Genomic DNA, 23,812 nt, shown 5'->3' on the forward strand with positions numbered 1-23,812 from the left:
GATTTTTTAATGTTATTTTCGATTTGTGTTGAAATCTCCAACAAAATGAAATCGTAGCGGGTTGGCGTTCAGGCATGAAATATTCTACATTAAAATTCAATATAAGTTTCGGAACAATAGCTATTGGTATAGGGAATTCTTATGTCATTTAAATATCAATTTTAATTTATATTAGTAGACATTTTTTGATTTTTAAGGTTTATTTCGATTTGTGTTAAAATCTCCCATAAAATGTCATCGTAGCAGATCGATGTTAATGAATAAAATATTCTACATCGAATTTCACTATATGTCTCGGAGTAAAATAGATAAGTATTTATGATACATATATCATTTAAATGTCAATTTGTATTTGCATACATAAATATTACTTATTTTTTAGGTTATATTGGATTTGGGTCGAAATCCCTCACATTATGTCATCTTAGCGGGATGCTATCAATGAAAGAAATAATCTACATCAAATTTCACTATGTGTCTCGCATGAAAATTATTTGGTAGTTATGCTTCATATATTATTAAAAGGTAAATTTAAAATGGAATATACGAAATGACGAATTTATTTTTTTTTAGGTTATGTTGGATTTGGGTCGATATCTCCCATTAAATATTAAGATAGACCTTATGTATCAAAGAAAATGATATTCTATAGAAAATTTCACTATAAGTCTTCGACCAAAAGAAATCTGTATATATCATTTAAAGGTAATTTTAAATTTGAATTAAAAAAAATTTAAAAAAAAATATTTTATTTTTTTAGGTTATGTTGGATTTGGGTCGATATCTCCCATTAAATATTAAGATAGAGATTTGGTATCAAAGAAAATATTCTATAGGAAATTTCACTATAAGTCTTCGACCAAAAGAAACCTGTACAATAATTGAAATTAAAAAAAAAAAATACATGGAAATACGACTTAAGAAATGATGTTAAAATTTTTCTCCAAATTTCTCCGAACATATTTCTTATATATTTATATATATATATATACCCATTTAATCCTCCTCCTTCAAAGAAATGTATTGTTTTTTCTTTAAGAATCTCAATATGTAAACTCTTTACCTCACTTACCCAAAACGAATCTGACTTAATCGTTAAACATGCATACATATATTAAATAATGAATTTAAGAAGAAGTAAAAAAATTATAACAGAAACAAGTTTTCGTTTTTTTTTTGTATTTTGGAGACACACTCCTCAAAAAAATATTATTTTGAAGAATACACAAAAGCGGCATTGGCAAACCGCAGCCAATGTTTCACCGATTCTGAGATGCACATGCCTGATAACCAGATTGTTTTTTATTTTCCAGATTCAGAGACAAGGTTTTTTAAAACAACCACAGCTTGTGTAGACTTCAGTCAAACAAAAGCAGCAGCCGCAAGTGGTAATAAAAAAAATAAGCGGCAAAACCAGTGATCTTCTGAAACGCGAATAAAAAAATCGAATTCAACGAGCGGGATTAGACAAAAGCGAAGAGAGATTACGAACTATTAAAAATAACAAAATTGTAAGAAAATTAAATATCAAAAAAATTGGAATATTGTGAACTTTTGGGTTAAACGAAAGATTAATTGAAAAAAAAACTACATTAAATTAGGCCAAGGTTTTAAAAAATTAACGAATCGTGTATTTTCAAAACGAAAAAAAGGAAATGAAGAACATTTTGTGTTTTTGCAAATAATAGAGGCAATAAACGTGTAAGCCACAAAAGCAATAATGATAGGGAAGCTAATGAACCCAGCCAAACACCACCTACCTGTCATTGTTAAGGTCAAGAATATGGATTGTTGTGGCCATAATAAAAAAAAACCAAATACATGTGAATGTACATACAGTTGATCAAAAATATGTTTTCAAAGTGTTTTTTTAATGGTTGCTAGAAAAAAAATTCCAAAAAATGGGTTTTGAAATATTTTCTACTGTCCACCTAAAGAACGACTTTGGAAAATCCCCCTCGTAATTTAATAGTCTGCTATTTTTAACAAAACAGGAGTAACAACATTTAAGAATGAGCCCAACCGTCGAACGTTAGTGTGTTTGTGTCTGGGAATTTTGTAGTAGATGACGACAACGATTTAGTGCGTTATTAAAAATCTAAGAGAATATTCTTACTCTAGTATTCGAAAGTTCCAAAACCAGTTTAATATTGCAAAAAAAAAAAAAATCCCCTCCCACCGATTTTTATTTGTTGTCATTTTTTTTTGTTTTCCCCAGAAGCTAGGCAAGAGATTTCTTCAAGGTTGCCATTGGTACGTAAAATACCAAAATCGAAAATAATAACAATGTGAGTAATAGAGGTGAAACCCGCTATAGCTCTTTGGTAAAATACGCACACACACACACACGAACACATACCTATATTTACATACATGTTAATATAATTACCATATTCGCAAATAATTCTCATTAAAATAGCAATAATAACAACAAGGAAGAATAATAAACAAATGATTTTATTATTAAACAAATAGATTTGTGTGTGTATGTGTGTGTGATTTCGGAGAAGTTCAATAAATGGGGGGAAATAGGAAATCCCCCAAAAAATAAAATATTTTTCGGGGAAATAAAAGAACCATATCATGATTTTGGAAAAGCCAATTAAAATTAGTAAATAAATCAATAGTTAGAAATGGTATAGCAAATAAAAAAACTAATTTAATTATTAAAAAAATTGGGATCAATTTTCAATAAAATTTTAAAAATTTTCCGTATATATTTCAATGCCTAATTTATTTATTAAATTAGTGAGCGGAGCAGTATAGTCGGACGGTGCCAACCATACGATACCCTACACAACTACCACGGAACTCTAACTTTCTGCCGATTTTTATTCCGAGGCTGGGCAACATTTCGTAATAGTTGCATTCTCTTGACCGACTTGAGGTCAACAAATAATAGTAATCATAACTTGTCCAGATTCCCTTTACCCTCTAGTGTGATAATGTGTTACTAAATAATATATGATTACGTAAGCACCTGTAAATATTTAAGTATAACTCCCACACCGAGTACATAGGACAATATAATTGGTATCAATTTAAAGGTCAACCACTCCTTTTGGATATATTATCAACTTCTCGGGTATATGTTCTTCAGAGGTAAATATATCCGCTATATAATACATGTTTTGTAATTTTTTCACACAAAAGTGTCAATTTGACCCGCTAAATATTGACCGATATTTCTCAAAGCAGGCATGCTTATTCTTTGGCCCGACCACCTTTTCCATGTAAAAATTCGCGATGTTCGGGCCATAATTGCGGCCTCTGGAGCGACCAGAAAATCTACATACACCAATCCTACACTCCCACAGTGATCCTAAATACAAGTTTCAGGATTCCAACTCTATCGGTTCACCCACAATCCTACATATCTCGATCATACACCTCATCAGTGATCCTGACTCCAAGTTTCATGATTCTAGCTCTATTGGTTTACCTAAAATCCAAATTTAGTACCATTTAGTACTCATAAGTATTAATTTCTTAAACTGAATCCTGGCCCCAATCCCACACCCTGACTCCAAAAATCATTGTTCCCGCTCTATCGATTCACCCAAATCCAAACTGTAGTACTTTTCGTACACATAATTAACGAATTTCCAAAACTACGTTCATATCCCAATCCTACACTCCGACGGTAATGGTTATTTCAAATTTCAGGATTCCAGTTCGATTTGTATCTTCAAATTAAACTTGTACCAAATATAGTACCCTATAGTACTTTTCGTACACATGAGTACACACTTTCACAACCATCTCTTTAAATAGACGCTACATCTCAACTCTCATTCGCACTCCAAATTTCAAGTTTTTAGCTCTATCTATTCTCACGCTAGGAAATTGTACCAAATTTAGTAAATTTTAGTACTTTTCGCGTACTTATAGTTCGAATGTCCAAAAACCACATTGCTATATCTATTCAATACTCCATCAGTGACCCTCATTTAATTTAATTTAAGAGTCCTAGTTCTACCGGTTCGCCAAATACAAATGGTATCATATTTAGTACTTTTCGTACCGTTCTAGTACGAATTTCCAAACCAAGACCAAGAGTGACACTCAGCCAAAATTTCTAGATTCTAGCTTCAGCCGTTTCGTCTGGGCGTTGATGAAACGTTAAATCAGTCAGTCAGTCAAATCCCCAATATTTCCCCGTATATGTGTATATGTAGTACGTTAATAACCATATGTAAATATAATAAACATATGACATTGTTTATTTTGCAATTAATAAAATTCTCATAAATCTACTAATAACAATGGCGAATAATAATAAACAAATAATAATAAATGTCGATTTTAGTTTCTTTAAGCAAAATAAAACATTCACATATAATAGGTTCGTTCGTTTACTTTCCCAGTAATATTTACTCAGTAAGAATTTGCAGAGAGTAAATACGAATTTTTCCTTTTCAAGAGAGAAAACTGCAAAAAGTAAACGAACAACATTTAGTAAAAAGATTGTTTTGACACAGCTGATTAAAGCAACAATCAAATTGGCGCAAACTAAAAAACAGCATTTTTATTAGAAAAATGGATAACAAGCAGAAAATTGATGTTGTTTGTTCCCCACAAACATTTAAAAGGGTTGTGACCTGTTTTTCCTGTATCTGCAATTGATATGGGGGTTGACATAACCTATGGTGTTCCAGACATGTTAGGGATGCACAATTTTTTGTTTGGATTTGGAACCTAAAAAATCGTTCGCCAATTACTCTTGTATTACCTTATTTTTAAATACTTGAGTTTTCTTCATCCATTTTAGTATTTAATGATACAAAATCAAAATATAATTCACAAAACAATCAATTTTCTTGAGAACAATTTTTTGTTTGTTTACAAAACATAACAAAACAGCTGATTAAATATCAGCTGATGGTACAAGAAAATTCTTACTGAGTAAATTTTCCTTGTAAGAATTTGCAAATACTCAGTAACACAACTGTCAAATCTGCTCTCTCAATTCACTCTCTTTTACTGGACTTTTGGGTAAACGAACAACATTTTGTAATAATTTGTACAAATTCGTACAAATTATTGAGTAAACGAACGAACCTAATGTCAAACAATGACAACTGAAATTAATATCTAAATTTTGAGAAAACAATGCATATCAACATTTTGACATATAATAGGTTCGTTCGTTTACTTTCCCAGTAATATTTACTCAGTAAGAATTTGCAGAGAGTAAAATACGAATTTTTCCTTCTCAAGAGAGAAAACTGCAAAAAGTAAACGAACAACATCCAGTAAAAAGATTGTTTCGACACATCTGATTAAAACAACAAACAAATTGGCGCAAACTAAAAAACAGCATTTTTATTAGAAAAATGGATAACAAGCGGAAAATGTATGTTGTTTACCAATAGTTGCGTTTTCTTCATTAATTTTAATGTTTAATAATACAAAATCAATATAAAATTCACAAAACAATCAATTTTCTTGAGAACAATTTTTTGTTTGTTTACAAAACATAACAAAACAGCTGATTAAATATCAGCTGATGGTACAAGAAAATTCTTACTGAGTAAATTTTCCTTGTAAGAATTTGCAAATACTCAGTAACACAACTGTCAAATTTGCTCTCTCAATTCACCCTCTTTTACTGGACTTTTGGGTAAACGAACAATATTTTGTAATAATTTTTACAAATTCGTACAAATTATTGAGTAAACGAACGAACCTAATGTCAAACATTTTGAGGGTTTTATCGCTTAATGACATTTATACAAAATTGTCGAATTTTAATTGTTTGAAGATTACAAAAAAAAAAAAAAATACTCAATATTATCAGTTGTTACTTAGACTAAGCCATATGTTTCTTATCTCTTGAATTAGAATAAACAAAATAATAAAATAAACAAAAAAAGAATGGAAAAAATATATATAAATTGTGTCACTGTCACCCTATAGGTCACTGGTTAATGAACTGATAATATTAATATGAAACTCAATACTATTAATCACCAAAGAAAGTGAATTGGTCATTGAAAACTGTGTAAAACAATTTCTTGAGTAAACAAAATTCAACTACAATTTCGATCATGAGATCCGCAATTTTCTGTTGGTAAATATCAAATTTACCAAAATCATTTCTTCGGTGACTTATAGTGAAATTTGATGTAGAATATTTCTTCAGTTGACATCGACTCAGTAGGATTTGATATTGAGGGAGTTTTTGGCATATTGCTTAAAAAAAAAACTCAAAATTAGACAAAGGCTACATATACATATCAAATTGTAACCCATATTTTATTTGAATATATCATATCTATAGATTTTTGTCTTCGGTTACCTATAGTGAAATTTGATGTAGAATATTTCGTTCATTAACAATAATATTCTAAAATTAAGTGTTCATCCAAAATTGGGCATTATTTGAAAAAGACCCAAAGAAACAAAATACCAATACTCTTATAAATATTGTAATATTCTGATTATATATAAATAATGCAGATTATATATTAATATTGTAAAAAACTATCCTCTCTCTTATTTTCAGATCTTCCTCCCGTAAAATGTTCCCTTTGCGACTGAGCTTGGTCGCCTTGGCGTTGACCTCGGTGGCTTTGGTCAAGGCTTTGCCTCAACAACAAAATAATGTCAATGATCCTGAATTGACAAAATTGATTGACAATTTTTTCAATCAGCAGTCGCAACAACAACAACCCCAACAACAACAGCAAGTAGCTTCAACTCCCACTCGGGCACCAAGTGGTTTTGCCCATATTGTTACACCCGATCCCAATGGTGGCAATACAATAACCGGTTCCATAAGCGGTCGCCAACAATGCAACTGTGTCCCCTATCACATGTGTGATCCATCTACCAATTCCCAAACATCTAATGGCCAGGAGGAGACACCCACCGATGATGTTTCGCTGCTAATTGATATTCGCTTCAATGCCGATGATCCCGTGTGTCCACATTTCTTGGATGTCTGCTGTGATGGTGCCAATACCCGCGATGATAGCATTACACCCACACCACAGGAGCAGAAACCAAATCGTCCCAAAGGTTGTGGTATTCGCAATGTTGGCGGTATTGATTTCAACATCACCGGGGCTTTGGATAATGAAGCTGGGTTTGGTGAATTCCCCTGGACTGTGGCCCTCTTGGATTCTGGTAATTCCAGTTATTTCTGTGCGGGGTCCTTGATTCACCCCAGCGTTGTATTGACTGGGGTCCATTGTGTCATTAATCGTCCATTGAATAGTTTCAAAATTCGTGCTGGTGAATGGGATACCCAAACGACCAAGGAACGTTTGCCATATCAGGAATCGGCACCAGCCAAGGTGGTGCAACATCCTCGCTATAATCCCCGCAATGTGGGCTATGATTTTGCTTTGATTATTCTGCAGACACCCTTTACCTTGGGCGATCACATTAATGTGGTGTGTTTGCCACCGGCAAATAGTGTACCCATCTCTGGAACTACCTGCTTCTCAACCGGCTGGGGTAAAGATCAATTTGGTGCCCAAGGACGGTTCAGTGCCATTATGAAACGTTTGCCACTACCCATTGTGGAGTTCAATCAGTGCCAGTCGAAATTCCGTACAACACGTTTGGGACCGAAATTTGTTCTGGATCCTTCGTTTATTTGTGCCGGTGGTGAGGTGGGCATTGACACGTGCCAGGGTGATGGTGGTGCTCCATTGGTTTGCCCCACTGGTCCAGCAGCGGAGAATCGTTATCAACAAAACGGCATTGTTGTTTGGGGTATTGGCTGCAACGATCCCATTCCAGCGGCCTACGCCCATGTGGCACTGGCCCGCAGCTGGATTGATGAACAAATGTATGCTCACAATTTTGATACTACTTCGTATAGTATTTTCTAAAAAAGAAAAATCGAATCGAAATGGATTTTGAGATTTGAAAAAAGTAAAATTTTCAGTGAAATAAAAAAAGACTATGTAAGGTATAAAGGCAATGAGTTTTAATTATATATAAGTGGATATATTTCTATATATTGGTTGGAGACTTATAATGAAATTTGATGAGGAATATTTCTTCCATTTACATCATGCTTCTAAAATTAAAGGATTGTAGGGTAATTTGGTTCATTTAGAAAAAATGTTTGAAAAATAAATATCCCAAAAAGAGATATTCCAAATATATATATATATGCAGAATATTTCTCTTATTAACATCAAACCTCTAAGATGAAGATTTAGGAGACATTTTCGAACAAATAAAAAATCCCAAAAATAAAATATCCCAAAAAATGTCTTATAAAAATATTTAATTTGTTTCTAGATTTTTATGTATAATATATCATAGCTACGTATATGTCGTTGTTGTAGACTTATATTAAAATTTGATGCAGAATATTTTTCTCATTAACACTTAGCCTCTAAGATGAAGATTTAGGGGACACTTTGGACCAAAACGAAAATCCCCAAAAATTTCTATGAAAAATCCCCCAAGAAATATCTTTTGAAAATACCCAACTAAATTACTAAATTTTCATTGATATATATCCTAGCTATATATATATATATTTCCTGGTTGGAGACATATATTAAAATTCGATGCAGAATATTTCTTTCATTGACATCATCCCCCTAAAATGAAGTATTGTGGGACAATTTGACCAAATTAGAAAATATACAAACAAACTATCAGAAATTTTTTCCGAGAAATACTCGATTTATGAGAAGATTTTTAGGGAGATATATCAGGTCTATTTATATATCATGTTTGGAGACCTGTATTGAAATTTGATGCAGAATATTTCTGTCATTAACACCTAGCCTCTAACATGAAGATTTAGGGGACACTTTGGCCCAAAACCAAAATCCCCAAAAATTTATATGAAATATCTACCAAAAAATGTCTTCTGAAAATACCAATTTCGATACTATATTTTATGAATATATATCATAGATACAAATATTTTGTGTTTGAAGACATATGTTAAAATTTGATGCAGAATATTTCTTTCATTGACATATTGACCCTAAAATGAAGGATTATGGGACAATTTGACCAAATTAGGAAATGTGAAAAAAATTTCTCAAAAATAGCTTCTGAAAAAATGATTCATTTATAACTGATTTTCATAGAGATATATCAGGTCAACTTATATATCATGTTTGGAGATCTATATTGAAATTTTATCCAGAATATTTCTCTCTTCAACATTAAGCGTCTAAGATGAAGATTTAGGGGATACTTTGGACCAAAACCAAAATCCCCAAAAAATTATATGAAAAATCCCCTAAAAAATATCTCTTGAAAATACCCAAATTTGTTACTAAATTTTTTATGGTTATATATCATAGCTACAGATATTTTGTGGTTGGAGACTGATATAAAAAATCGATGCAGAATATTTCTTTCATTGACATCATCCCCCTAAAATGAAGGATTATGGGACAATTTGACCAAATTAGAAAATGCAAAAAAAAACTCTCAAAAATGTGTTCTGAAAAATACTCGATTTTAGGGAGATATATCTGGTCTACTTATATATCGTGTTTGGAGAACTATATTGAAATATTATGCAGAATATTTCTCTCATTAACACCTAGCTTCTAAGAAGAAGATTTAGGGGACACTTTGGCCCAAACAAAAAATCCCCAAAAATTTATATGAAAAATCCCCCAAAAATATCTTTTTAAAATACCCAATTTGTTACTGAATTTTTTATGGATATATATCAGAGCTACAAATATTTCGTGGCTGAAAACTGATATTTAATTTCGATGTAGAGTATTTCTTTCATTTGCATCTTGACCCTAAAATGAAAGGGTGTGGCAAAATTTGGCCCAATTGAAAAACGGGCAATGAAAAATCACTTTAAAAAATCTACTGAAAATTCCCGATTTGTTACAAGATTTTTGATGATAAATATCATCGATACAAATATTCGGTGGCTGGAGATTTATATTAAAATTCTATGTAGAATATTTCATTCATTAACATCAACCCTCTAAAACGAAGGATTGTGGGACAAAAGGGGGCAAATGGAAATTATATATAAACCAATTCTCTCAAAAAATCTTCTGACGGATAAATACGTATATACATCATAGCTACAGCTATTTCGTGGCAGGAGACTTATATAAAATTTGATGCAGAATATTTCTTTCATTGGCATCATGGTTCAAAAATTATTTATTGTGGGACAAATTGGCCCAAATCGAAAAATCCCTTAAAAAAGTTTTTTGGTGATTTATTGCAAAGTTTTATATCTACTTATTATTATTATTATTACAAATAAAAATAAAATTGTCAACAAATTTTAACATCTTAAACTATTCCTCCTTCAAATGATATTGGAATTCCTGTTCGCCACCATTACGATTAAAAATGCTCACGTAAGCCCAGGCGGTGCCAAATTTCAAAATGGCAATATAAGGCAAATATTCAATCAGTTGTTCATTTATCCAGGCACGGAAATTTAAATAACAGCGGACAATATCAAATTTATGCAGATAGGTAACAATAATCAAGGCATAAAAGACAATGAAGCGATCTAACCAACTTAAATCCTTATAGGCTAGACGTTGTTGAGGATCCGGCTTGCGTCGGGCGGGATAATCAAATTCAAAGTATTCATAACCTTTAACATAACACAAGCGCTTTGTTAGATAGATAAATGACCCGACAGTTAGGGTGGTATTGATGTGCCATAAACCGTCCAGTAATGCTTTGGCCATTTGTTGAAAATCTTCGGATGGATTTTCCAATGCCGGTTCATAGACTTTACGCATAACAATATCAAGTCTTAATTTAGTTTCCTTCCAATCGCGACCACAAATGTTATATTCATCTTTAATGCCTAGCAGATAACCCAAAACCCTCCACATATGTGCGGTGGCCTCCAGGAAATGTTCATCATCCAATTGTATACGATGAGCACCCAACGATAGAAATCCTATGAAGCCAAATTGTGTTAAGGCCAAATCTTTTTGGGTTATTTGTCCGGCACCGAGTTTGGCACACGCCCTACTTGATTTCGAATGAGCTTTACGCACTGCTTTAAGGCTAATCCAAAATTTCGATGATTTATCTTCTGGAGAATATTTATACCAAGAAATGGTGTGCAGCAGAGTTCTTACATATCTCCGATAAGCTGTGGCGGATGTGTTTGATTGTCTCGTACACATGAGTACCCGCAGAATTGAGGGTATTGCCAAGACGGCCACCAAACCCGACAGCATACCACTTTGTATAACAAAACGATATTTGTTCATGAAATTTTGACCTCTGTAAGAAAAAGACAAAATTTAATTTCAATTTTATATTATTACACCCCAATACACATGTGCTTTAAACTAAATTTAGTAAATGAAATTATTTTTTTTGAAAAATATTTCCATTCAAAATGTGTATATTTGAGGGTGTATCTATGTTTTTGTGTGTATTTACTCACTGTTTAAATAAATGCTCATCATACCACGATGGCAATTCCATATCGTAACCACTATCCCCCTCATTGCAACCATCCTCCAGTAAATGTTTTAAATAAGCTTCAGCTTCTGGGTGCTCTTCAAATGCGATTTCATCGCTGCCACTCAGGCATGCGGTTTTGTTTGGCTGATTATTGTTGATCGTGTTGCAGTTTTCCACAGCTGTAAAAGAGAGGGAGGAGGAAAAAAGAAAACAATGATAACTATTTTGAAATAAAAACAAATAATAATGAGGGGGCTAATAAAATCGCAAAGTAGTTACTTTGAGATACACTCAACTAGGGATTGGTCTTTGGCCAAAGTCCAGATAAATGTATTTATTTACTCGTTGATAAAATAACATATTTTTCTGAGGAAAAATTATTCGATTTACAAATTTTTGCTTGTCGATTACCTATAGTAAAATATTTTGTAGAATTTTTTTTTTCAATTGAGTCTATGGTCCCGAAATGAACTTGTGTAGGTCAGATTGGTTACAATACAAAAATCGCATTTTGTTTATATACTCAATTTGATAGAGGATTTTTATTGATATGTATCACATCTACAGATTTTTGTTGGTCGATGACCTATAGTGAAATTTTTGTGTGCAATATTTCTTCCATTGAGACCATGACCCTAAAATAAAGAACAGTGGGACACAATGGCCACAATACAAAAAATCGTAAAAAATACCACAAAAATATTTTTTGTTTATATTCCCAATTTGATAGCGGATTTTTATTGGTATATATCACATCTACATATTTTTGTTCGTCCATGACCTATAGTGAAATTTTATGTAGAATATTTTTTCCATTGAGACCATGACTCTAAAATAAAGAACAGTGGGACACAATGGCCACAATACAAAAAATCGTAAAAAATACTTTGTGTTTATATACCCAATTAAATAGCGGATTTTTATTGAAATATATCATATTTATAGATTTTAGTTGGTCGATGGCCTATAGTGAAATTTTATGTAGAATATTTTTTCCATCGAGACCATGACCCTAAAATGAAGAACAGTGGGACAATATGGCCACAACACAAAAAATACCCCAAAAATACATTGTGTTTATATACCCAATTATATAGCGGATTTTTTATTGATATGTATCTCAACTACAAATTTTTGTTGGTCGTTGACCTATAGTGAAATTTTATGTTTTGTTTATATTCAAAAAAAAAAAATTGCCCAAAATTATATTTTTTATATACCAATTTCGATTGCGGATTTTTATTGGTATATATCATATCTATAGATTTATGTTGGTCGGGGACTAATAGTAAAATTTAGTGTAGAATATTTCTTTCATTGAGACCAAGGCCCTAAAATGAAGAACAGTGGGACAAAATGGTCACAATACAAACAATCGTAAAATATAGCCCAAAAAATACTTTGTTTAGCGGATTCGATAGCGGATTTTTGTTGGAATATAACTATATATTGTTGTTGGTCCGCGATTTATCGTGAAATTTGGTGTAGAATATTTCTCTCATTGGGTCCATGACTCTAAAATGAAGAACAGCGGGACAAAATGTCACAAATCCGAAAGATATACAAAATAGACCCAAATATGCTCTTATGTATATAGCCTAATTTGATAGCGGATTTTTATTGGTATATATCATATCTACAGATGTTTGTTAGTCCGCGAATTATATTGAAATTTTGTGTAGAATATTTCTTTCATCGCGACCATGGACTAAAAATAAAGTACAGTGGAACAATTTGCTTCTATTCAAAAATGTTGCAATAATATTCCCCGATAAATATTTTCTTTAAATAGGAAATTTCGTAATAAATTTTAAGGGACTTTTATCCCAACCTAAAGTTTTCTTGTAGTTGCTGGCCCATAGTGAAAGTTGGTGTAGAATATTTCTCTCATTGGAACAATGACCCTAAAATGAAGAACATTGGGACAAAATGGCACAAATTCGAAAGATATACAAAATAGGCCCAAATAATTTAGCATAATTTGATACAGGATTTTTATTGATATATGACAGGTTTTTGTTGGTCCGCGACTTATAGTGAAATTTGGTGTAGAATATTTCCTTCATTGAGTCCATGACCCTAAAATGGAGTACTGAGGCTCAAAATAGCAATAGTTCGAACGATTTTTGTGCCTGATTTTCAGTGGTGTATTCCCTATCCTCAGGTGTGGAATATTTCCATCATTGAAACCCTGGTTGGCTACTTGAAACAATATTTTTTAAAAAATCAACGCCTTGTTGACTTGAAAAAATATTCTTTAAAAAATCCAAAAATTCGCCTTGTTAGCTACTTGAAAAAATATTCTTTAAAAAAACCAAAAATTCGCCTTGTTGGATACTTGAAAAAATATTCTTTAAAAATCCAAAAATTCGCTTTGTTGGCTACTTGAAAAAACATTCTTTAAAAAATCCAAAAATTCGCCTTGTTGGCTACTTGAAAAAAATAAAAAATCGCCTCTTGTCAGAACCTCAAAAAATTTTCTTTAAAAAATCCACGCCTTTTTGGTTACTTGAAAAAATAAAAAAATCCCGCCTTGTCAGAACCTCAAAAAATATTCTTTAAAAAATCCACGCTTTAAAAAATCCACGCCTCGAAAAATATTCTTTAACAAATCCAAGCCTTGTCAGAACCTCAAATAATATTTTTTAAAAAAATCCACGCCTAATAATTCACCTGGCAAATTGCATTATACAGTTCTCAACCTATACTCTAAAACAAAAATTTTCGTTTATTAGTACCAGTTTATTAATTAAATTTTCAAATATGTTTGATATTTTAATATTCACGAAAAAAACTAATTTTAAATCTTTTAAATTTAAATTATTATTTTTTATCATAAGCAGTGGTGTTTTCCTCTCTTCAAAATCTCTTGAAATTTAAAAATTGTTATTATATTATTTTTATATTAATATTATTTTATTTATTTAATATTTTATTAATATTATTTTCTTTCCTACATTTAACAATATCCAAAAAACTATCGATTTACTCTTCAAATTCCCTGATGGCATATTAATGCCGCCTGTCACACCTTGCATTGTTTTGATTCACATCCAAAAGACTTTCTCTTTTCACACGTAGCCAACACACTACACAATCACACACACACATACTCTCTGTCTAATACAGCATTAGCAAACATTTGGGAGCTACTTGCTCTCTCCCCACTAGGCATGTTTGTTATTGATTATTATTGTTGCTGTTCTAATTGCCGTTGTTATTTTTATTCATCATGCATTCATTTGCATTGTTTTTTTGCACTAGTTTGTCTCAGTGTAACTCGCACTCTCCCCACAATGCAAACTAAACACTGAGATACTCTCTCCACCATGCAATTCTTCTTCTGTGGAGCTTACCCATGTTTGTTGTTGTTGTTGAGGTATTACGGCAATTTATCTCCGCGGCAATCATGTCTTTATTCATTGTATCATTTATTTGGGGTGGGGGAAAGCAGGGAGATGAATTATTTCAATTAAATAACATTAAATTAGGATGACCAGATAACACGCAAATTTACATAACACTTGACCAGACCAGACGCGACACGACTATTTTACACTATTGTATTGGGGGTCGGTCTTATTTGGTTTGTTTGTAAACAACAATAAAAAAGTCCAACCGGTGGCAAGTAAAGCTCGGCAACCCGTTATCCGACCGTCACTCACTAAAGATAGTTATGAACTAAAAGTGCCATGAGGCAAAGAGATAAAACGTCAGTCAGTAGCAGTGTTGGGCAAAATTAAATTAAGAGCAAGTTTGTGCGAGCGTAACTGAGAATTCACAATTAAAAACGACTGACGCAAAGAGAAAGAAAGAGAAAATCTGTTAATGAGAATGTTATTTGACATAGAAAACAAAACACAAATGTTATAAACAGTTTTACATGAATGTTAATGCATAAACATGAATGTTATCACATCTATTGTTGGTTTGCTGTATTAGGGAGTAAAAGGGGAAATATTTAAGGCAAATTAATCATAGATTTTTAAAGAATATTTTTTGAAGCCTTGAGAGGGCGTAGATTTTTTAAAGAATATTTTTTGAAGCCTAGACAATGCGTAAATTTTTTAAAGAATATTTTTTGAAGGCTAGACAAGGCGTAGATTTTTTAAAGAATATTTTTTGAAGCCTAGACAAGGCGTATATTTTTAAAGAATATTTTTTGAAGCCTAGACAAGGCGTAGATTTTTTAAAGAATATTTTTGAAGCCTAGACCAGGTGTAGATTTTTTAAAGAATATTTTTTGAAGCCTAGACAAGGCGTAGATTTTTTAAAGAATATTTTTGAAGCCTAGACCAGGTGTAGATTTTTTAAAGAATATTTTTTGAAGCCTATACAAGACAAGGCGTAGATTTTTTAAAGAATATTTTTGAAGCCTAGACCAGGTGTAGATTTTTTAAAGAATATTTTTTGAAGCCTATACAAGACAAGGCGTAGATTTTTTAAAGAATATTTTTTGAAGCCTATACAAGACAAGGCGTAGATTTTTTAAAGAATATTTTTTGAAGCCTATACAAGACAAGGCGTAGATTTTTTAAAGAATATTTTTTGAAGCCTATACAAGACAAGGCGTAGATTTTTTAAAGAATATTTTTTGAAGCCTATACAATGCGTAAATTTTTTAAAGAATATTTTTTGAAGGCTAGACAAGGCGTAGATTTTTTAAAGAATATTTTTTGAAGCCTAGACAAGGCGTATATTTTTAAAGAATATTTTTTGAAGCCTAGACAAGGCGTAGATTTTTTAAAGAATATTTTTGAAGCCTAGAAAAGGTGTAGATTTTTTAAAGAATATTTTTTGAAGCCTAGACAAGGCGTAGATTTTTTAAAGAATATTTTTTGAAGCCTATACAAGACAAGGCGTAGATTTTTTAAAGAATATTTTTGAAGCCTAGACCAGGTGTAGATTTTTTAAAGAATATTTTTTGAAGCCTAGACAAGGCGTAGATTTTTTAAAGAATATTTTTTGAAGCCTATACAAGACAAGGCGTAGATTTTTTAAAGAATATTTTTTGAAGCCTATACAAGACAAGGCGTAGATTTTTTAAAGAATATTTTTTGAAGCCTATACAAGACAAGGCGTAGATTTTTTAAAGCATATTTTTTGAAGCCTAGACAAGGCGTAGATTTTTTAAAGAATATTTTTTGAAGCCTAGACAAGGCGTAGATTTTTTAAAGAATATTTTTTGAAGCCTAGACAAGGCGTAGATTTTTTAAAGAATATTTTTTGAAGCCTAGACAAGGCGTAGATTTTTTAAAGAATATTTTTTGAAGCCTAGACAAGGCGTATATTTTTTAAAGAATATTTTTTGAAGCCTAGACAAGGCGTATATTTTTTAAAGAATATTTTTTGAAGCCTATACAAGACAAGGCGTAGATTTTTTAAAGAATATTTTTTGAAGCCTATACAAGACAAGGCGTAGATTTTTTAAAGAATATTTTTTGAAGCCTATACAAGACAAGGCGTAGATTTTTTAAAGAATATTTTTTGAAGCCTAGACAAGGCGTAGATTTTTTAAAGAATATTTTTTGAAGCCTAGACAAGGCGTAGATTTTTTAAAGAATATTTTTTGAAGCCTAGACAAGGCGTATATTTTTTAAAGAATATTTTTTGAAGCCTATACAAGACAAGGCGTAGATTTTTTAAAGAATATTTTTTGAAGCCTATACAAGACAAGGCGTAGATTTTTTAAAGAATATTTTTTGAAGCCTAGACAAGGCGTATATTTTTTAAAGAATATTTTTTGAAGCCTAGACAAGGCGTAGATTTTTTAAAGAATATTTTTTGAAGCCTATACAAGACAAGGCGTAGATTTTTTAAAGAATATTTTTTGAAGCCTATACAAGACAAGGCGTAGATTTTTTAAAGAATATTTTTTGAAGCCTATAGACAAGGCGAAGATTTTTTAGAGAATATTTTTTGAAGCCTAGACAAGGCGTAGATTTTTTAAAGAATATTTTTTGAAGCCTCGACAAGGCATAGATTTTTTAAAGAATATTTTTTGAAGCATAGAACAAGGCGTAGATTTTTTAAAGAATATTTTTTGAAGCCTAGACAAGGCGTAGATTTTTTAAAGAATATTTTTTGAAGCCTAGACAAGGCGTAGATTTTTTAAAGAATATTTTTTGAAGCCTAGACAAGGCGTAGATTTTTTTAATAATTTTTGCCAAAGGCTATTTTTTGCAAGGCCTAGACAAGGCGTAGATTTTTTAAAGAATATTTTTTGAAGCCTAGACAAGGCGTAGATTTTTTAAAGAATATTTTTTGAAGCCTAGACAAGGCGTAGATTTTTTAAAGAATATTTTTTGAAGCCTAGACAAGGCGTAGATTTTTTAAAGAATATTTTTTGAAGCCTAGACAAGGCGTAGATTTTTTAAAGAATATTTTTTGAAGCCTAGACAAGGCGTAGATTTTTTAAAGAATATTTTTTGAAACCTCCACAGAAGGCGTGGATTTTTTAAAGAATATTTTTTGAAGCCTAGACAAGGCGTATATTTTTTAAAGAATATTTTTTGAAGCCTATACAAGACAAGGCGTAGATTTTTTAAAGAATATTTTTTGAAGCCTAGACAAGGCGTAGATTTTTTAAAGAATATTTTTTGAAGCCTATACAAGACAAGGCGTAGATTTTTTAAAGAATATTTTTTGAAGCCTAGACAAGGCGTTGTCAGAACCTCAAAAAATGATCTTTTAAAAATCCACGCCTTGTCAGAACCTCAAAAAATGATCTTTTAAAAATCCACGCCTTGTCAGACCCTCAAAAAATGATCTTTTAAAAATCCACGCCTTGTCAGAACCTCAAAAAATGATCTTTTAAAAATCCACGCCTTGTCAGAACCTCAAAAAATGATCTTTTAAAAATCCACGCCTTGTCAGAACCTCAAAAAATGATCTTTTAAAAATCCACGCCTTATAGCATCCCAAAAAATTATCTTTTAAAAATCCACGCCTTGTCAGAACCTCAAAAAAATTCTTTTAAAAATCCACGCCTTGTCAGAACCTCAAAAAATGATCTTTTAAAAATCCACGCCTTGTCAGAACCTCAAAAAATGATCTTTTAAAAATCTACGCCTTGTCAGAACCTCAAAAATTATCTTTTAAAAAACCACACCTTTATAGGATCTCAAAAAATGATCTTTTAAAAATCCACGCCTGGTCAGAACCTCAAAAATTATCTTTTAAAAAATTACACCTTTATAGGATCTCAAAAATTATCTTTTAAAAATCCACGCCTTTTGTAGGACCTAAAAATATTCTTTTAAAATCCACGCCTTTTGTGGGACCTAAAAATATTTTTTTAAAAATCCACGCCTTTTGTAGGACCTTAAGAAATATTCTTTTAAAAATCCGCGCCCACTGGCACTGATGTTCCTTTTATTTTCAGCTCTGTTATCGTTTTAAGTATTAAATATATTTTATTTTAACTGCTGTCCGCTTGACATGTTAATTTGCGCCTTAACATATGCTACAGCTAAAACGACATAACATGTATTGGTACTGTACACCCCTTTCTTATTACTTTGCAAACATAAGGCAATCGTTAATAAATTAACAAATATTTTCGGATAGAACTGTTGTTTTGAAAATAAAACACAATAATAAAATTAAATAAATATTAGTTATTTTTAATTTTATTATTAATATATATTTTTGTAATTTTTATTTTGTGTTTTTAATTAATTTAGAATATTCATAGTTTGTGTCTTTAACAAACTGCTTTTATTCAATATATGTGTAGTTGGCAACGCATGGTAATTGACATGCCTAAAAGTATGCTATGGAATGGGGTTGACTGTTATGTAGTTAACATTTGACTAGTTAACATTTGATTGGCTGTTAATTCAGGAATTGGAAGTCGAGGGAAATAAAGGCACATTTTTATACCCTTCACCCCATTGTGGTACATGTTTGTAACAAGCAAAAGGAAACGAGGTAGACCCATAGTTCCTTTTGAGACTATGCATAGAATCACTTTCTGAGTCGATATATGCATATCCGTCCGTCCGTCCGTCCGTCTGTTGGTGTTAAGTTGTAAACAAAGTACAGGTCGCATTTATGATCCGATTTGAATGAAATTTGGCATAGGTCACTTATTTGGCCCATGAACGAACCCTATTGAAATTGGGAAAAAATCGGTTCAGATTTAGATATAGCTCCCATATATATTTTCTTCCGATTTAACGTAAATGGCGCACCAAAGTCCTTAAATATCTTTCGATTTGCACGAAATTTGGCATAGAGTACTGGATTGAGCCTAGAATGATGTGTGTTAAGTTTCGTCAAAATCGGTTCAGATTTAGATATAGCTCCCATATATAGTTTAATCCGATTTAAGGTAATTGGTGCACCAAAGTCCCTACATATCTTTCGATTTTCACGAAATTTGGCACAGCGTACTGAATTGAGCCCAGAATGATGTGTGTTAAATTTCGTGAAAATCAGTTCAGATTTAGATATAGCTCCCATATATATTTTTCTCCGATTTAATGTAAATGGTGCACCAAAGTCCCTATATATCGTTCGATTTGCACGAAATTTGACATAGCGTACTGGGTTGAGTCTAGAATGATGTGTATAAAATTTCTTGAAAATCGGTTCAGATTTCGACATAGCTCCCATATATAGTTTCGCCTGATTTTAGCTAAATGGTATGCCAAAGTCCCTAGACATCTTCCGATTTGCACGAAATTTGGCACATCGTAATGAATTAGGTCTAGAATGATATGTGTTAAGTTTCCTGAAAATCGGTTAAGATTTAGATATAGCTCCCATATACATTTTCGTCCGATTTAAGGTAAATAGTGCACCAAAGTCCGTATATATCCTTCGATTTGCACGAAATTTGGCATAGCGTATTGGGTTGAGTCTAGAATGATGTGTGTAAAATTTCTTGAAAATCGGTTCAGATTTAGACATAGCTCACATATATAGTTTCGCCCGATTTTAAGTAAATGATATGCCAAAGTCCCTAGACATTTTCCGATTTGCACGAAATTTGGTATAGCATACTGGGTTGAGTCTAGAATGATGTGTGTTAAATTTCGTGATAATCGGTTCAGATTTAGATATAGCTTCAATATATATTTTCAGCCGATTTAATTTTTATGGTTCACCAAAGTAAAAAAAAAATATTTTTTCAAGTTCATCCAAGGCGTGGATTTAAAAAAAAAATATGTATACCCTACACAACTATGTTGTCAGGGTATTATAGCTTTGTGCAGCCCCAAAATTTTGTAACGCCGCGAAATATTGTTCCACCTTTAAGTATACCGATTGTCATATTTCGACTAGCTGAGTCGACCTAGACATGTGTGTCCGTCCGTCTATCAATTATAATTTGTAAACACGATGCTGGCCACAGTTATGGACCAATCTTCACGAAATTTTGCATGTAGAATGGGTTCTGGCCAATGAAGACCCCGTATTGTTTTTGGAAAAGGTCGGTTAATATTTAGCGGATGAAATGGACCAACAACTTTATTTTTGTCTGATTTTCTGGCTGGCCCAAAAGAAGGGAATCGGGCCAAAGAATAAGCATGCCTCTTTTGATAAAGATCGGTCTATATTTAGCGGTTCAAATGGACCCTGAATTTTGTGTGAAAAATGACAAAATTTGTATTCTATAGCGTATATATTTACTCCTGAAGGACATAGAGCCGAGAAGTTGATAGTATATCCAAGAGGAGTGGTTGGCCTTAAAATTGATACCGATTATATTGTCGTATGTACTCGGATGTGGGAGTTACACTTAAATTTTTACAGGTGCTTACGTATTCAGATAATATTCAATAACCCATGACCACACTAGATGGCGGAAATATAGCACTGATCGCTTTGAAATTTTCCATGAGGATCCAGGTATGGTCAAGGATAACGCCTATAATTTTCGGTGATGATCAGATAATAATATTGGGATGAGGTGGACCGAAAACTTAATTTTTTTGAGTTTTTTTCGAGATATAGGTCATAATTGAAAGCCGAACATCACAACACAACCTACGGTGAAGGGAGTCTGGACAAGTAATTAGAAGGGATTTACTGAATATTAATAATATTTGTTGACCTCTAGTCGGTCAAGAGGGTGCAAATATAGCGAAATATTTTCCATGCTCAGAATATATAACCACAGAAAGTTAGATTTTTGTGGAAGTTAGATTTTTGTGTAGGGTATCATATAGTTGGCCCCGTTCGACTATACTGCTCCGTTCACAGTTTTTTTCCAAATTAAATTTTTAAATCCTCCCCAAAAAAATTAAACTCACTTTCTTAATTAATGTCATGTTGTACGATCAAAATTGCCATATCACGCATAAGTAGACGGTAGACTTTACCCGACTTACCAAAAAAGGAACCCAAAATGAACTCCTCCCACCCCCTTTTCCTACCTAACTTCGAATATGTCTTGCAATCCCATTCCCACTCTTAACACTTTCTTTGTAATCATGAATTGTTGTTGTTCTCCGATTTTTTATTTTTCGCAAAAACACCAGTCCATGATCGCGAAGCTTGGGTGGGGATTTTTTGGTTAACAACTTCAACTTCGCTGACACTGTCGTCGATTAATTAGCAACTTGGGAACGTAATCTCAGAACTCTTTTGGGTGAGTTGTCTGAGGTGGGCAGGTGAGTGTGTGTGCGTGTGTGTATCTGCGTGCGTGCCTGAATGCCGGTAGTTGAAAGATGTCTTGGAGACAGTCTGTGAGAAGAGGGTTTGGGTAGAGCAGAGTGGGGCTAAGTGCGTGTGAGTGTGCGTCTGTGTGTGGGTCTTTGGTTAACTGGGTCAACGTTGTCGTTAAAATATTTTTCCGTAAATTAAATATTCACAAAAGTGGCAGCAGCAGCAAGAACGCCAACAGCAACAACAACCACAAATGCCACAAACTGTTAAACAAATAAAATCTGTGGTCGGAGGGGCTGTTCGGTCGGTTGGTTCGGTTCGTTCATTCGGTTTGTTTGTTTGTTTTGTATTTGTGTTGGTGGTAGTGATCGTGCTGGCGATGATGGTAACATGGAATTATTTGCGTTTGCCGCATTGTTTGGCGGTTAAAATTCTGTCCAACCATCCGCCGAACATTCGTCGTCGCCGTCGTCGTCGGTCTTTACGACTGTCTGTTGTGCTTAATAGCATTCTGTGTTCTTTCTTCTTTCTTTTTCATGTGTCTATGTATGTGGTGTGTGTGTGTTTTGACCACTTAACTCTTCATCGGCCCCTCACCGCCTTTCTTCGTCAAGGGCCCTTTTAGCCCGCCAACCAACCATTGTTAACGTGGTCGTGTCACATATGAAAGTGAATCAGAATTGAGGTTTTTTTTTGTTACTGGCCAGCACGTTTCCACTAACCACCACCTGCCCTCCTTTCCGACCGTCTGCTCCCCTCCATCATTAAAAGTTTTTGCGCATTATTATGATTCTGTTGTTTTGCAGCGGGATTTTGAATTTTTAATGCGAATTCTTCGCTGCCAATGTGTCCGCTAAACGAGACCAAAAGTGGGTTGTTTTGCGGTAGTTGGTTGGCTTGGCTGGCTGGCTGATTGGTCGGACGGTCGATCCAAAAACAGAAAAAGTGATTGTCATGTTTTGAAAAGTAAAATTTCTTTGCTTTGGCAGATTTAGAAGCCAAAAACCAAAAAACAGTTTCGATTTTGCGATAATGAACAGAAAAAAAACTCATTAGGGAAACATTTCATTGACGTAGTTACGAACGGGATATTGAGGTTACATAAATTTAAATGAAAAATAAAATGGAACGGAACCACTGAATATATTATGGAATCTTTGAGATATATACGAAGTTCTGGAATATTCAAAAAATTTATTAAAAAAAAACCAGGAGAAATTTAAAATACAAGAAAAAATATTAAAAAAACTACAAAAAAAAAAAATATGATGGAATCCTAAAATCGGACGAAAATATATATGGGAGCTATATCTAAATCTGAACCGATTTTCACGAAATTTAACACACATCATTCTGGACTTTATTCAGTACGCTGTGCCAAATTTCGTGTAAATCGAACGATATATAGGGACTTTGGTGCACCATTTACATTAAATCGGACGAATATATATATGGGAGCTATATCTAAATCTGAACCGATTTTCACTAAATTTAGCACACATCGTTCTAGACTTAATTCTGTACGCTGTACCAAATTTCGTGCAAATCGAAAGATATATAGGGACTTTGGTGCACTATTTACCTAAAATCGGACGAAAATATATATGGGAGCTATATCTAAATCTGAACCGATTTTCACTAAATTTAGCACACATCGTTCTAGACTTAATTCTGTACGCTGTACCAAATTTCGTGCAAATCGAAAGATATATAGGGACTTTGGTGCACTATTTACCTAAAATCGGACGAAAATATATATGGGAGCTATATCTAAATCTGAACCGATTTT

The 23,812-nt window shown here is 32.7% G+C and overlaps 2 protein-coding genes across 2 annotated transcripts; one reads left to right on the top strand and one right to left on the bottom strand.

The window, feature by feature from the left end:
- The first annotated feature begins 5,336 nt into the window (after positions 1-5,336).
- LOC133329315 (phenoloxidase-activating factor 2) lies at positions 5,337-7,855 on the top strand. Its single transcript, XM_061537805.1, has 3 exons — positions 5,337-5,356; positions 6,509-6,608; positions 6,690-7,855. The coding sequence occupies exons 1-3, from the start codon at positions 5,337-5,339 to the stop codon at positions 7,842-7,844; spliced, it is 1,275 nt and encodes a 424-aa protein (XP_061393789.1). The 3' UTR covers positions 7,845-7,855.
- A 2,410-nt stretch (positions 7,856-10,265) lies between these two features.
- LOC133329316 (uncharacterized) lies at positions 10,266-14,829 on the bottom strand. The gene is made up of 3 exons (XM_061537806.1): positions 14,763-14,829; positions 11,387-11,585; positions 10,266-11,220 (listed from the first exon to the last, which is right to left on the bottom strand). The coding sequence occupies exons 1-3, from the start codon at positions 14,827-14,829 to the stop codon at positions 10,266-10,268; spliced, it is 1,221 nt and encodes a 406-aa protein (XP_061393790.1).
- Positions 14,830-23,812: the final 8,983 nt, after the last annotated feature.

Source organism: Musca vetustissima, unplaced genomic scaffold, assembly GCF_032173495.1.
Source record: "Musca vetustissima isolate MV318-11 ecotype Yass unplaced genomic scaffold, APGP_CSIRO_Mvet_v1 utg3448, whole genome shotgun sequence".
NCBI classification, from domain to species: domain Eukaryota; kingdom Metazoa; phylum Arthropoda; class Insecta; order Diptera; family Muscidae; genus Musca; species Musca vetustissima.